Source organism: Notamacropus eugenii, chromosome 1 (genome assembly GCF_028372415.1).
Source record: "Notamacropus eugenii isolate mMacEug1 chromosome 1, mMacEug1.pri_v2, whole genome shotgun sequence".
Lineage (NCBI taxonomy): Eukaryota > Metazoa > Chordata > Mammalia > Diprotodontia > Macropodidae > Notamacropus > Notamacropus eugenii.
Window position 1 is genome coordinate 91916843 of NC_092872.1, and position 17206 is coordinate 91934048.

Here is a 17206-nt window from a genome sequence, read left to right on the forward strand (position 1 = left end):
GAAGTGATCATGCCAGTAACTATTATTTAAAAGAATTGTAGGGCTAAACCATTTGCCCTGAAAGGAAAAATCTAGGTTATTCTACGGAAGTCATTATTACAAGGCAGATTTTTCAAGTAATTGTCTGAAAACCAGAATTATCCTTTTTACTTATTTAAAAATCCTAAGAATCACCTAGGAATCAAGTTTTGCCCTGTTTTACCTGTTTTAAAGCTCCAAATAATGTTACAACAGATCAATAAAAGAAAAGAAAAATAGCAGTTAGAGCCCCTCTGAATTTGCCTTTTTCAAACATACAAGGCAACAGTATCTTCAATTAATTAGATCATCATTATGTGCTCTTGGTTGAGAATTACCTGAGCAGAATATTTACTTTAGGAAAACCTTCCCATTTCTCTCGGCACTCCGGACATTCTGTTTTCTTTGAGGACACCCACCATAGAGCCAGGCAGTGTCGACAGAAACTGTGCCCGCAGTTCAAGGTGGTGGGATTCACCAGGATGTCATAACAGCAGTGGCAAGAAAATTCACTAACGGAAATCTGACGACTAACACCAGAGATGGGTTCTTCTTCAATGCTCATGTTGGGTTCAATTAGCTGTACGTCTTCCATCTTTTTCTAGATCATTCCGTATTCTGAAGATATCTATTTCAGACTCTTAGGAGCTGCAAGGCATAATGAGATCTGGGAGGAAAAAGGCACAGTAGAAAATGGAGCAATTTGATGAAAAAAAGTCATCTTAGAACTGCCACTGTCTTATAAACTTATATTACTAAAATTTTAAATCAATCAGGATAGATAAGTTTTATAAAATCCTTCCCATTTCTTGCTTTTATTTTCTGAACATTCTTCACTGGTTGAGGAAAAGTGTGTTGGAATGAGATTATAATTTTCATATTAATCGATACAATATGTGTAATGATTATACTATTTAGATTTGTTGGCATTTCCCTACTTTCAAGGGGACTCTGACTTGGAAGCTGAGATTATAGCTGACATGATGCAGCTGAAAAGATCAATCAAACCCCACCATGCTAAAAATCTCCAAGCTTGTAAACTGTCAACTGAACCAAACCAGCTGCCTCATTTTTGCTTCCAGCCATGCTAACCCAGATTCTGTGCCCTATTGATCAATCACAAAGGTCAATGAGCTCTAAGGACTTGGAGACTGTTCACACACCAAGAATGCCTGTGTGTTTGTGTCCAACTGTTTGTGGTTTTCACACTTAAAAGCCCTACGCCTGCCATTAGGGGGTAAGCCTCCTTCTCAGGAAGATGGACTTTGCTTGCAAGCTGTTTCCCTCACTTTGAAATTAAACTTCTGCTTGATTCCTGACTCTCCTGTCTCTAGCCTGCTCTATTCAGCTCCAGCCATCCATAGGTTACAGGCCGGTTCCGTCAAGTTGACAGGTCCAATATAGGTTACCAGGTGCTTTGCAGCTGGAGTCTTAGGGAGTTGAGGACACCAAAAGTTTAAGTAATTTGCTGAGGGTCACAGGTGTCAGAGGAGGGAACTACAACTCTGGTCTTCTGGCCTCTACTATTCCACAGTTGTCTCTCCTTTATCACTTAACCAGCCCTCAATCTTATTCCCTGAGGATTGTACACTCCAGTTGTAAGTAAAATGCAAATAAAGTAATAAACTAATCATAGTCAACATGTTAACGGATGCTAAATATAAATGGGGAAGTACTAGACTCCTCCACTCCACCCAGGTAATAGTAAGTATTTTAAAATGCCTTCTAGAGACAGTGCAATAATAAAGGAGTAAAAAAGGTGAAAATTTCCGGTACCAGGATATGGCAGTGGGGAATAAGGAAATAAGCAGTTTTTAATGTGCCAGGCATTTTGCTAAGTACTTTACAAATGTTCTCTTTATTCTTTACAAATAGATCACTTTATTGTTGTTTCAGTCATGTCTTTGTGACCCCACTGGTGGATTTCCTGGCAAAGACATTGGAGTGGTTTGCCATGTTCTTCTCCAGGTCTTTTTACAAATGAGGAAACTGAGGCATAAAGTGTTAAGTGCCTTGCCCAGGGTTTGAGCCAGTATGAAATGAAGTCTTTCTTCCACTCCTCACCTTGAGAAGCAGAAACTTCCCTTAACATTATGGTTGATGAACAGGCATCTTAATGGGAAATAACTAAATATCTGAGCATCCTGATTTTTCCACAAAGTGCTTGGGTAGGAATTTATCTCCCAAAGTCCACTGCAAAATTTCTGTAGTAGCAAATAAGCACCCTGGTTAACTGGATCATCACTTCTGAATGGCTATAGATCTCAACATATCAAGTTCGAGATAACAGAACATCAAATGAGATAGTCAAAATGCCCTGTGCATATTTGTTAAAAGGGAGAACTTTTCTAGAAAAAAAAAAAGGAGGAGGAGAAAGCATCAGTTAGACACAAAATATACAGGGAAGAGAACAGAAGAATGCTTAGAAGGGTACAAACAAGAAAGGCAGCTTTGGTATTACCAGGCCAAAGTTAATGTATATTTAAAAACCAAAAACAATAGCCTGTGCAGAGTCGATTTACAGTTTCATATTCAATCTTTCTTTGTCCTTTTTTGAATTTTGAAATGTTACTCTTTGTTGATACTGTTGAGGTCATAACAAAAACATGTTTTTTTAAAATCCTCATTCTAAAAAAGTTATTTTAAATATCTATAAAGAGGTACCAGTCTACAAGCCCATGTCTACAGGAAATTCCTCTTGCATTTGTATTTTACTTAGAAGATCCACCATGGCCAATCTAAAATGTAATGATAATACCAAATATTAATAGTTATATTAAGATTTTGTAAAGCTCTTTACACATATTATCTCATTTGACTTTACTAAAATCCTGTTAATTACATGTTATTATTCTAATTTTACAGATGAAGACACTGAGGTTGAGAGGTTAAGTGATCTGCCCAGGGTCACTGGGTCAGTTTGAGGCAGAATTCAAACTCATGTCTTACAGACTCCAAAATTCATCATTATCCTAACTGCCTTCAGGAGGAGTAAAAATCCACAAAAGGAATTTTAAAAATCAAGTAGAAGAATAAATACTGCTCAGATTAACATGGAGTCCATTGAGGTATCCATCATCTCTGACAAGCACAGCCAGTCAGCAATATCCTGGGCCCCAGACTGTAGGATGAAAAAAGTAGTCTGGAATGCATTTGGGAAACTGGACAAAGATACTAAGAAGCTGTAAGAAACAAAAGCCCAATTTTTTAACACCAGAATTCCTGAAGTGATTTTATATTGCTGTAAATCGTGGACCACCATAAGCTATAAAGAACAGAAATGATGGGTCTCCTTTCACATATAGGAAAATATCCACAGCAGCACTTTTTGCTCAACTCCCATCCAATGAGATTCCATCACCGGGCCCCAGAGGGTGGAGCCAATGGGACCCACTAGGTATCTATTCCCTTAGACACCAAAATCTGTCCAGATCCCAAATACTGGTAGTATTTCCCCTTCTTAGGTTTGGAGCCACTTCCAGCTTCCTGGCTGTGAGAAAGGCATGGCCATTGACACTGCTTCGACGAACAGGGAATCTCCAACTACAAACCTTCTGGGATGAGAAGACTGCTAGGCTCCTATCTCCCCTGCTGCTAAACCCTAAGAACCCTTGACCTCACCACCTATACGTAGTACACCACTACCCCGTCCTTCCATCGATTCTGTAGGTAATCTCTCCTTTATGTACTGTTCTTTCAATTACAATGTGAACTTGTTAAGAGCAGATTGTTTGACTTCTCTATTTGTGTTCCCAGCAGTGCTTGGCAACATAGTAGGCACTGTGATGGGTAAAATCTGAAATAATTGAGGAAACAAAGGTTCGAGCATACTGATTTATTAGGCAACGCATGCCAATTGTACAACAAATCAGGACCAAGCCTCCTCAAGTTGGCACTGGACTCTGAATACAGGGAGAGACAGATTTTTATGAATTAAAAGAAAACACAGGATATAAACTAGGATACAAGATTAAGTAATATGATTTCTAATTGAAGGAAAGATTAGGGGTTTTTCAAGTTGGGAGGGGGAGAGTGAACAGGTACAATTCCCAATCAGAATTTAGAGAGGCAGTTGTCCTATTCCCCCCTCCAAGTGACTGTATTCAATCAAAGGAACAAGGACCACTTCAGAACCAGTTTTCAGATAAGACACATGGATTGCTGGAGATGGATGATTGTGAGAAAAATCCTTGCATCAATCTTAGGATCTGACTGGGTTTCTGATCAATATAACTTAGGTTCTTGGTTAAGGTTCTTTAAGCAACAGGTAGAGGTGGTCCAGCTTGTCAGCCACGCAGGGACAGATTCAAACAATGAAGTGAATATTTCTCATAATTCCCATAATTGAATAGTTTTCTCACAAGAAAGAAACTGGACTAGATTCATAATTGCATAGGAAGGGAACTGAGCTAGATCCAGAACTGAATAATTGAGCCATAAGATGGAGTAAATGTGGTTCACTCAATTCTCACTATTCCCACAGCTCTTAAAAAATGCTTTTCCATTTCATGGACTGAAGAGCAGAGAAAATAGCTCTGAATTTAGAGGATTTGGGTTTAAATTCCACCCTGTATGACAGTCAAACTGCTTACCTCCTTGGGCCTCAGTTTCCTGAACTGTATAAGGAAGAGGTCAGGTTACATGGCCTCTGAGGTGCCTTGCTATGATCTCATAAAGACACTACAATAATGGAAATGAAAAGAACGCTAAAATAAAGCGGTGCCAGGGGCATTCTTTGGCAGGTGGTTCTCTTTGTGACCAAAGAAGGAAGGTTCTCTCTCTCACGGGAGCATGGAAACTGGACAGGACTACTGTAAAAACAAAAGGCATCAATAACTTAAGGGGAAAAAAAACTGCTGCTAACCCAAAGGCTAAAGGAAGAACAACTGGTAGCCATAAATAAATGTCAGTGCATTACCAATGATGCCTTTCAAATGCAAAAGGTAGCATGAAATGGTACATGAAATATTAGGGAAATGGATGCTTGTTTCACAAGAAAGGGGCCTGGCAGTCATGTTTAAGGAGAGCTACGACTCAGTGTCTATAAGCAGGACAGTCCTGTTATAAGCAGGACAGTCAGCTGCAGTGACATTGCTAATTTTCTCGCAATGGCCTTTCTTCCTGTTGGTGTGGTAACCACGCCTCCGGGACCTGAAGTGTGGCCTTTCTCTCGGCCAGTTGGCCTTTGTCCTCACCAAAGGCTTGCTTCTCAGTCACATGTATTCTGGCTTCCCACAAGAAAATGGCAAGCTCTCCAGATGTGTACCTACCTGCTGGAGATTGTGATATTTCTTGGTTCAGAGCCATATTTTGTTGTTCAGTCATGTCTGACTCTTTGGAACCCCTTCAGGGGTTTTCTTGTGCGAAGATAATAGAGTGGTTTGCCATTTCCTTCTTCAACTCTTTTTACAGATGAGGAATTGATGCAAACAGAGTTAAGTGACTTGCCCTGGGTCACACAGCTAATAAGTATCTGATGTCAAATTTGAACTCAGACTTTCCTGACTCCAGGCCAGTCCTCTATCCACTGTGCCACTTAGCTGCCCCTCAAAGCACTGCCATTTTTTTTGTCTGTTTCTTGCCTTCCTTCCAACTTACCCTTAAATGCCTCAGGACAATTTGTATTAACTGGATCTCCAACGAAGTTTCCTATAAACTTGTTTTCCCATAAGATAGTGTTTCTCACCATCTTATGAGGCAATACTCTTTTCATGATCTTCCACCATCCTCCCTCATAAGACTTTGCAACAATTAAATGCCACCTCTTTCCACTGGGCCAAAGAAAGTGTTTACTTGCTTAGATGGTTTCTAGGCTCTTCTGGTCTCCTCATTTTGGCTACTGATATCAAACTTCCATAGGAAATACAGTTAATGTTGTATTTTTTTAAAATACATTTTTCACTCTGCATTACGGAGTTGCCTCAACTCTACCCCATATATTCTCATTTTTCTTCTTTTTTCTAGTTTGATATTGACTTTGATCTCTGCTTTAACAAAGACAAAGACGGTGGTCTAACAATACATAATCAGCTAAGTACCACACTAAAAGTCAGTTATTTCCTGCCTGTTAAAACAAAATCAGTTTAACTTTTTGCAGTGTGATTTGGTACCTTTTTGATTCTTTTCTCAAAGAATCTGTCATATGAATAAGGCTTTGGTGTAGTCTATGAGTCTTTAGCCTCCTTTATTATACTTGAACCATGTTTCACAACATAATTTTTGCTCTCCTCTCAAACTTATCTTTGTAGTTAAGCCACCAAGCATTAAAGTATATAGATTTAATTTGGAGCCTCAAATTAGTATATTCTCAATTTGCTTACTATGTCTAACATTCAGTTCTCTAGTTCTTTGTTTTTTTCTTTTAAATTCACTGTAGAATTTCTCTTTTTTCTCTGCAAGATGCATAATACGTAGCTAATTTCATGGTGGTCTTTTTAGTAATTATTTGCTGTGAACACTGTATTATGAAATTATCAAACACTTTGTGAAATTATATTTTTGGTTCTCTTTGAACATATGATAAAAACAAATTTCACTGATTCCTACTGTTACGCTATGTACTATGAGTGGATATGAACATAAGGTATACTCCCTGTACATGCTAATAACCTTACTATAAAGTATTCATGAAAGATGCCACATCAGTGGTATAGACATATGCTACAGAAGTTCAGAAGAAGGAAGAAACATGATAGCTTGGTGTGGTAAAGGAAGATTCGTGAAGGAATTGGGATTTGTTAGGATGAATAGAATTTTGCTATACAAAGGGAAACAAATAAAAGAAGGCACCAAAGATATAACAAACAACAACATGGAAATATAAACGAGCAGATGAAGTTTAGAGAACTGTGAAAGATTGGCTGAGAGGAAGAAAAGGGTTCCGGCTGGAAAGTAGTTGGAAATAAGGTTACAAATATGGAATAAACAGACCAAGCAGCCTTGAATGCCAGGCTAAGTCATTTAGACTTTATCCTACAGACATTTTTTATTTGAAAAATATGTTTGCTAATACTTTAAAAAAATTTTTAATATGAGAAGACCAGTTTGACTTTTAAAAGTTATTTTAAATTGCCTTAAGAACAAAATGAGATGAAAATAAGTATTGTTTTTTAGTTCATAATGTTCAACTATATAAAACTGGATAACAGGGGACACCAATTTAATTTTCCCTGAACTAATTAAGATATCCACCAGTTCACTGCTAAAAGGAACTGAGAGCAGGAGCTGGGTACAAGAAAGGCAGAAATTACTGAAAGGATGAATTTGAGATATAGATCTTTCCTGTAATATGCATTTTGGCCTCAAGGAAAATGCACTGCGTTTGCCAGGGGAGAATCAGTACTTTGCCTATTCGTAAATGATGAGGAGCCATAAACACCACATCAAATCAGTGTTTAAGGAAGGTTAACCAAAGTGATATTAGTAGCATCAAAAAGACTATTTAGGAGGTCCTGAAGTAATTCAAGAGGAAGATGTTAAGTTGGAAAGTGAAAATAGAAAATTAATTTGGGAGCTACTAAAAAAATTAACAATCAGTAAAACTTGAATATTGGAAGAAAGAATTTCCTTAGGATGAATCCAATGTTTCCCATATGGATGCTTAGTAAAAATCAATGATGTTGACAGAATTAAGAAATTCAGGAAAAGTCAATTTTAGAAAGAAGATAATGAATTTAATTTTAGATAAATTGAGCTTGAGGTGATAGCAGGTCATCCAAATGGAAATCTCTAGTAAGTACCTGGGGACAAAGAACTGAAGCTGGCTAAGAGACTGAGGTCAAAGTTACAGATCTGAGTCATTCACATAAAAATTAAAATAAGATATACTAAAATGTATTGCTCATATTTGTTAGCAGAAGACATGAGTACTTTAAAAATCTGCCATATCTGAAAATGAGCTTGTCATAAATGAAATATATATTCTTAAAAGAGTACCCAATATCTGCCTCTTAAATGCTCTCATAGTAATTTTAAAATATTTTTATTTATTGCATTTTCAAATATTAATCACAAGAAACAGGATGTCTTTCAATATAACTAACATATTGCAGTAGGAGATTAAAATGATCTATTCTGCAACTGATCAATAATAGATTTTAAACGTTTTTTATTTCAGCAAATTCTTGGGAATTTGGAAAATTTTATACTTATACTTATTGTACAGAGGATAGAGTGGTAGATTTGGTAGCATAGGATCTGTGTCTGAATCCTGGCTCTGCCACATACACTACAGTCAGTTAACTTCTATGGGCCTCAGTGTCTTCATTCATACAATGACGAGGTTGAACTAAGTTCTTTCCAGCACTCAGTCTAATAATATCCTCAGTCATGACCAAAACTGACTCATTTCCTTGTCTCTTCATTTATCTCCCTTTGCTCACCTAATGTAAATTGCCTTTGGAACTCTATTACAACCTAAATAGACCCACCACAGTTTCAATGGTCCTTTGTGTGGCCCACACTTTTGATTCCTTGGAGATTATGATATGCCATGAGTTGCAGCAATATAGAATCCCCAAAGGAATACTGGTATTAAAAAGACAAGATTTTGTTTCATAGAGATGCTTGGAGTCATTAAAAACACTGAGCTATTTGCAAATATCATCCAATATGGTTTTGGGCTTGGCTTTTTTTCATTTCTGTTCAATTCTGAGCTGAAGTCATCATCCATCATCAGTGTCCTTCCAAGCTACAGGTACTAAAAAAAAAAAAAAAAAAAAAAGCAGTCCCTTGGGCTATCTGCCCAATATTAATACACCATTTAAGTCAGACAACTTTTATCTACAAGATTTCTTCCTGTGGGTATACTTAGGCTAAACTCTTGAATGAATGTCTATCTCACTAGGAAATTCTGCAGTTTTCTATCTGGAAGACTTTGATGGCCAATTTTATAATGTCATACATTTGGAAACTTAGGCAAAAACATTCATTCTTAACTTTGTGCTCTTCTGCTTACAAGTCATCTTTCTACAGATCTTTTATCTCACCTTTAATAATTTCTAGATGATATGCATTATACTTATGCCCTTTAAATTACTACCTTCAGAAGTATAGGGCTTCACTGAAGTACCTAAATCAAACTGAGAAAGTATATTTAAAAGTTGTGGTTTTATGAATTTTGAAAATACTCTCTACTGCAACATGGCTGAATGTCTTTACAAAGAGGCAGTTAGCTACCTAAACACTAATTGTGAACTTATGACAACAACAGATTGTATTGCTTTGGAAGTGTGACCTTATTGTATAATTCTGAGCCAACTCCACAGGGGGAAATATCCTCCTCAGTTAATTTTTTACAAGCATCTGAAACAGGAAACAGTTAAAAACTAGTATTAATATATAACAATAAAACAATACAAACTTGACTATCTGGTGTCTTTGAGAAATGACACCTTGGATAGCTGAGTATTCTGGATAGTTAACCCTTTCAAACTCCTAATTTTTTTTTTGGAAAGAAATCTTTCTAAAATGTACTTTGTATCTCCATGCCTCCTTACACTGGGTTTGCCAAACCTCAGAAGTGAATAAATAATGAACAGTGAATCACTGTATTATTTTTATTGTATTATATGTAGCATTGTATTATATGCTACAATATAATGATACCTTTCATAATACATTACATCCTTTGTCACACTCCGCCTGTGCAAAGTTATAGACATGGGAGATACAATGTAACATAAGTAGACCAGTCTGGTTGGAATACAGGAATATAGAATGTGTATGGAGAAGAGTCATGCGTAGTAACTCTGGAAGGACAAGCTGGAATTTTTTAAGTGCTTTAAATGTCAAATAAGTTTTAGTTGAACCTAGAAACAAGGGGGAGCCATATGAGGTTCTTGAGTAGGAGAAGGACATGATGAGACCTGTGCTTTAAGAATCTCAATCTGGCAACTGTATGTATGGGGGAGACTTGAGGCAGAAAACTCATTAGAAAATTTGCAATAATCCAGGTAATAAGCTAGGGTTCTTAACTGGAGTGGCAAAAAACCCTGGGTCTGAAGTAGGGAAGACTTAAGCCTCAAATACTTACTACCTATGTAGTCCTGGGCAAGTTACTTAACTGCTGTCTACCTCAGTTTCCTCAACTGTAAAACAGGAATGTTATTAATCGCACCTACCTCTCACAGTTGTTAGAGGACTAAATGAGATAATATTTGTAGATATTAGCACTTAGCACACTGGCACAGAGTAGGTGCTAGAGAAATTCTTGTTCCTTTCCGCTCATTCCCATTCAAGAGGCAATACTGTTTTTTTGTTGTTGTTTTTAAATTAAGTAGAAATAAGGAGTGAAAAAGAGTGGAGCTGTTGAAGATAACTGCAAAATTATGAAGCTAGGTTACGGGAAGATTGGGAAGTAGGGGTAGTTTAGGAAGAAATATTGAGTTCTCTTTTGGAAAGGTTGGATTTCAGGTGTATATGGGAAATTCAGTTAAGCACTTACCATGTGTGCTAAATATTGAAAATCCAAAAACAAACAGAAAGCAGTCTCCAACCTCAACAGAATCATACTGGGAGAAATAAAACATAAAATAAATACAAAGTGACTGGGCAAGGTGAGAATCAGGAAAGGTCTCTTTTCTAAAGCCTTGAAGAGAGCTAAGGAAACAGATGAAGAACAAAGGAGCATTCTGGGCATGAGGGACAATGCAAGAGTTAATGGTAGGACTTTAGAAACAGAAAGTCGTGGAGAAGGACCAGGCAAAGAAGCTACTTTTCTGGTAAATGAGGGAGAAAAATAGAAAAGTAGTCTGAAATCTAAGAGAAAAGGTCCCTTAGAAAAAAGGGAAGTGCCATGTCAATTGTATATAATCTCCTGACCTCCTAAAGTAACAAAAGAGTTAGAAATTAACTTGATTTTTTCCCTTTGATAGAAGGTGCTTAGACAGCATAAGCACTTTAGATTTCAACAGTTTCTTAAACTGAAAGTCCTCAGGCTTGGCAAACTATATTGCTACTTTATCACTCTCACCACTATTCATTATGTTTTTCTTCCTTGTCCACCTCCTTAATACTCTTCAAAAGTGACGGTTAAATAAAAGTTAATCTCTGGTGCTTGAATATTTTTACCTCTTGCCTCAGCTTATACAAAATCTTGATCATCAGATTCTGTTAATTTTGTATAAACTGTTCATTCAAATTAATTCAAATTCAATAAACTGATTAAAAGCATGCTAAGTGGCTAATTACTGGGGGAAATGCTAAGTTTAAAGACTACTGAATTATACAGACACTGGGGAAAAAAACAACACTGAAGTCAAGAAAAGAGGCAATTCTAGTCCTGGTTTTGACATTAGCCATGTGACCAAGGGCAAGTCATTTAAGTTATCTATATCTTAGATTCTATATATGTCAAATGGAAATAATATTTTTAAACCACCTTAGAATATTTTGAGGACAATACTTTAGGAAACGTTATAGAAATGTAAACTATTGTTATGTCTCACCTTTTAGGAAGAAAATTTATAGCTTCAATCTATCAGCTTCCCATTCTAGAGCATACAGACCCATCAATCAATCAACATTTACTTAAAACCTCCTAAGTGCCAGGCAGTGTGCTAAGCCCTGAGGACACACAAAAAGAGGTGACAGTTTCTGCCCAGAGGGAGTTTAATGAGGGGGACAATATGCAAGGCTATATACAGGATAAATAGGAAATACAGAATAAATAAGATGCAGGATAAATAGGAAATATTTAACAGAGAGAAGGCACTAGAATAAACAAGAGTTGGAAAAAGTTTCCGGTTAAAGATGAGATTTTAGCCAGGACCTAAAGGAAACCAGGAATTCTCACCAAAGCTGTGCCAACATTTTGCTTGATAAAAGAATATTTGACAGTTATATTAACATGGGAATCAATTAATGCCAAGAAGACAGCCTCAAAACAAAATGCAGTAACATCTGTGTTATCTGACAACAAAAAAGGCACCATGACATAATCAAGCATTTAAAACACACATACCCCAGAGGACAGATTTGGCCCCTTCCCATCTAAACCAAACTGCAAAGCAATTATTGTACAGATGGAAGAGAAAAAATGCCTTTCTTTATGAATTCTAAAACTGCTCCATGTGGAACACTAGCTCCAAGCCCAAGATGCAATTCAACAAACATTTATTAGAAGTGTAGGTATTTGGCTAAGTGTGCTTGGATAATCTAAAAATGAGCATTTACAACACAAAAATTTTTAAATTCCTTACTATTAAAAGACCACATGTATCATTATATGCGAACTGTTGTGCAAAGAGCTACTGCTCTATTTTTAGTGTTCTTGTAATAGGAAATAAATGTATGGGGAAAGGATTGCTAGAGAAAAAGCAGTTGAAATCATAGTGCTGTGGGTACACTGCCTATAGATCCTGCAAGTTGGCCCTCTCTGTTTTTATAAATGCAAAGCAAGCTAATCAAAGTTCAAATGATTAACAACTTCCAAGCTCCATTTCCCACATTCAAATACACATATAGTTAGTTAGGCTGTTTTTTAATTCTCCAACCTGAAATATACACAATCCCCTCCCTCAGAAATGGGAGAGGTGGTCACTCTGGATTTTGGCTTTCTGCCTCAACTTTAAGGTCATAAACTGTTCCGTAAGAGTCCTTTGCTTTTTGATGATGTGAGACAAAATAGTCATCACTTAAGAGACTCCAAGTTCTGATTCCATTTTTGGAAGCACTTACTCTATACTAAACACAAAGAAAAACATCAAAATGCTTCTGAAACAACAGTGAACTCAGCAACTCTCCTTAATTATTTTTAAATAGTGGTATTATTCCAAAACTGTAGCCTGTGTTCTAGACCTTTATCTTTAAATATATTTATGGCATACACAAAATGTCTTATGTTCTAATTGTCTGTACCATTTTGTAGTATTTTATTATCTTCGTAGAGACCATAAGCTCCCTGAAGGCAAGGATCTTATTTTGTACCTTTTTGTATCAAATTGTGTCTAGCACAAGCCGAACATTAGACTAAGTACCTGCTGATTCAACTGATACTGAGGGTCAGCTCTAGGCAAGACTCTGTTCGTAAGGAGATGGATCTTTTGCCATCGTTAGTACAAAGTATTAGTTTTATGGTCAATGTAGGTAGGGAGCTAAGAAATTAAAAAAGTAAAATTCCAGATTCCTCGTTTGTTTTTAAAAATATTTTGATAACTGTACTTGAATATAATTAGTTTCCTTTGCAATCGGTATTTTTTGTTACGCATTTTAAAACACGATCTGGGAAGGGATCCGTGGGCTCCACCACACTGCCAAAGGGGTCCAAACACACAAAAAGGTTAAAATCCCCTGGACTAGATGATCTTTTAAGGCCCAGATTTAAGATTTCTCATAAGTGACAACAAGAAGAGACTTGAACAGTGGAAATACGCCACAGCGCAGCACAAGATTAACTGACAAGAGTGTTTCAGGAAATAAATTGATTCATTTGAGAGAATGACAGGCTAGAGGGGGTCATGGAAGGAATTCCCAGGGTTGGGTGGATTATATTCTGACTGCATTCGTGGCTGGCCTCTAGAGGAGCCGCAACAACATCCTGGAGATCACATCCCCAGGGCGTTCCGCCCCAACACCCGAAATAAGCCCCGAACAGGGTGCGGACGGCAGACGCCCTCCGGTTCTAGGCTTTAGTCCGGGAGATGTAACAGCTCCCTCGGAAGGGTCGGGGGGCCGTGACGTCATCACCCAAAGGGCTGGCCAATCGGCGCCTCGAGCCAGGACTTTTAACAACCGCTGGGCCAGGGAAGCAGAGGAAGAGGAAGGCGCCCCAGGAAGGCGCCCCAGGAAGGCGCCCCAGGGCGCCTCCGATCCATCCCGGCGGGTCCGGGGCTGCGGGTGACACGCAGCAAGGGCTAGCCGAGAGGGAGGGCACCCCCACACACTCGAGGTGACCAGGTTCCCCCCCCTCCACCAGTTGGGGCCTCATCCCCCCTAAACGCGGGGGCCTCCCACTCCCGCCTCCCCTCGCCCACAGCCGGGGTTTCCGTAACTGTCTGATTTCATCCCCCTGAGGAAGGAAATGCGCCCGCGGGGTTTCCTCGCCCTGGGCCCGGCCCCGGCTACAGGAAGGCGGCACCCAAAAGACCGGAGGGTACTAGGGTTCGGGGCGCCGAAGGGAAAACCCTGCGGCGCGGGCCAGCCGCCGCCTCGGCCCCCGGATCCCCAAATGACGCTGTCCGCCAGGAGAAGGGGATTGTCGGGGCGTCTGTCCCCCGCACCCCCCAACTCCAGCCCTCCTTCGTTCGCGGGGTCCCCCCCAACTCTTACCGCGCGGTGATGGAGCCGGCCCCAGGCAGACCCTGCATCCCCCCCCGGGCGCCCGCGGCGGCGCTGCCCACCCCGACGCCCAGCCGCGGCGGCCGAGGAGGAAGACCTCACTTCCGGAAATAAAGTGCGGCCGCACTACGCCATTGGTGCGCCCCTCGCAGCAACCATAGAGCGCGTTCGGAACGATTCCCACCGTCTCTACCGCAGCATCTCCCCGCCGGCTAGAGAGGCCCAGGCTTTCCCGAGAGGCGGGGGGAGCTGACGCCTGCGCAGTAGGTACCAGGATGTGCCCCCGACTCCCCAGCACCACCCCTCCCCCCCCGCCCTCCCACCCACGGCCCCCCTTTCATGATTGTTCAAGTCTTGGCCTAAATAAACTCCTCCAAGCTCAGAGTTTTAGCAGCTGCGATGGAGACTTAGTTGAATTTCTGTTACCTGAGGATTTCTGGCAAAAAAAGATGGACTACAAAGGAGAAATTGGACCACGGTCTGGAAAAAGAAACTTTCCTAACGCCGCGTAAGCAGGGATGGATGATCTACTCAGCCAGCATTTATGAAGCGCCTACGGGGTGTAAACGGTATACCAACGGCTGGGATATGCAGACAAGACACACATGCCCCTTACCTCAGAGAGCTCGCAGTCTAACGGGACAGACAGCATGCAAACAGCGTACGAACAAGACATACAGGATAAATTTGCCATTGTCTGGCTTGGTGCCTCGTGTGCCCACTTCCCGCTTCCACGAAGGTCCTGCTTCATTTGAACAAGTATTTATTGAGCACCTACTGGGTGGGTGCGGGCACTTTGCAAGGCCTGGGTGTTAGGAGTATGAAAATCCCTGCGCTCTTAAGGAGCTGACTTTCCGGGAGGAAGATGAAAACGGGACAGACAGAAATGTGGTAAATGTATAGCAGACCTCCAACAGGGAGGCACGAGACAAGGTTGCTATTATCACGTTTACCAGAAGGAACCATACATTTATCTGGTAATTTATGTGGTTTAGGATCGTAACTAAAGCCCAGGAACGGACTTCAAATGCCATCTAGACCCACTATGTTTTTTATAGATGAGATGGCTCAATAAATGGAGAAATAGACTGGTAGTAGGGAAGTTCAGGGTTCAAATCCTACCATAGGCACTTACTAGCTAGGTGATCCTGGGCAAGTCACTTAACCTCTCTCAACTTCAGTTTTTTCATCTGGAAAATGAGGGGATTGGATTAGATGTCTCTAAGTTCCTTTCCAGCTCACCTAGTTACCCAGGTAGTAAACATCAAAGATAGAATTTGACCTAAGATCTAATTCCAGAACCGGTATTTCTCCCCCCCACACACTATATTTACATATGTACTTATTTAAATTTTCATAGATTTGCTGAGTAATTTGAAGTCTGAATGAAACTGGAAAACTGATAATAGGGCCCTTAACACAGTTATCAACCTATGTTGATGGTGCCGTTTATGATGGCAGACATCAACCACCGCAAGGATCATGATACTATTGCTGTATTTGCAATCTAAAATATTTATTCAAATTATTATTAAAATTGCCATAACCAAGTTTATCTCAAGACTAGGGTCTTTGGGTGATATTTTTATGGATGGTCTAGAGGCTATATTATTTAATAACACAACTTACCCAGTGCCTAATACTGTGTGCTATCTTTTCTATTTAACATTCTATATTTTGTATAACTAATGCACTTCATTTGGAAATGAAACAACTTCCTGTGACCCAGAAATATCACTTCTAGGACTGTATCCCAAAGAAATCATAAAAATGGGAAAGGGTCCCACATGTACAAAAATATTTATAGCAGCTCTCTTTGTGATGTCCAAGAACTTGAAATCAAGGGTATGCCCATCAATTGAGGAATGGCTATGGTATATGAATGTAATGGAATACTGTTAAAAATGTTCTGTAAGAAATGATGAACAGGAAGACTTCAGAGAGGTCTAGAAGGACCTATATGAACTGATGCTAAGTAAAAGGAGCAGAACGAGGAGAACTTTGTATACAACAATAACCACAGTGTGTGAGGAATTTTTCTGGTAGACAGTCCTTCATAGTCTTTCCTCCAATTCCCAGTGGACTCGAGGCAAAATGCCTTCCACATCCAGAGAAAGAACTATGGAATTGGATCACAGAATGAAGCAGACCATTTTCTCATGTGTTATATTTTATTTTGTTTTCGTGGTTTCTCCCATTCATTTAAATTCTATGCAACATGAAAAAAAATGAAACAACTTAAAATAGGGAATAGATGCTAATGCTTTACACAAAACACTACTCCCCTCTAGTGGACAAAATGGTAAAAATGGCTCTTCTTTTAAGTTAACCTTACTTAAGTTAACCTAACTTAACCTTACTGGGGTGCTATCTTCATTGGTCCTGATCTGTATCTTACCTCTGGAACTAGATGGCTCCCAAAGAGAAAGTGAGGCTGGTGACCTTGCACAGACCTCCCTCACTTAAATCCAGTTCCCTTGCAAGTCGTGGCGCCATCTTTCTAATGTCACGGTCCTCTTCGAGAACAAAGAACAAACAACTTAACTTTTCCTATACCTAATCCATAGAGCACATGTAAATTTTAAGGGAATGAACATTTGGGAACTGTCAGAATGAAGGGTTGAAAGTTGAGCTAGGATCCCCATGAATCCTCCAAACAAACACCAAAAAGAAACAAAAGTGAAAGAAATTCTACAAAAAAATTATATTCCCCTCACCCAAAATTTGATAAGAAAACTGAAGAAAAACTCTGAATAAATAATTCTCTTCATTTTGCTTATCAGCTTTGCATTAGTTGTGTTTTTTTCTTTTTATTGTGGGGTAAAAGAAGCAGCAGGAAGAGCACCAAAAACAATAGATGCCAAATGTTATTAGAAGTGACATCAGGGGAAAAAAAACCCTTAAGATATAA

General features: G+C 39.3%; 1 protein-coding gene across 3 annotated transcripts in view; it reads right to left on the bottom strand.

Annotated features, from left to right (window-relative positions):
* The window catches only part of BFAR (bifunctional apoptosis regulator), a 38435-nt gene extending 23340 nt beyond the window's left edge, over positions 1 to 15095 (bottom strand). For 2 of the 3 annotated variants that reach the window (XM_072609499.1, XM_072609484.1), the window contains exons 1-2: positions 14287 to 14549; positions 357 to 685 (exon numbers count right to left, since the gene is read on the bottom strand). In XM_072609499.1, coding sequence (XP_072465600.1) covers positions 357 to 613 — 257 coding nt within the window. In that variant the 5' untranslated portion in view covers positions 614 to 685; positions 14287 to 14549. Of the gene's footprint in view, positions 1 to 356; positions 686 to 14286; positions 14550 to 14911 lie in introns of those variants that run through there. The other variant, XM_072609492.1, reaches the window with a different exon arrangement.
* Positions 15096 to 17206: the final 2111 nt, after the last annotated feature.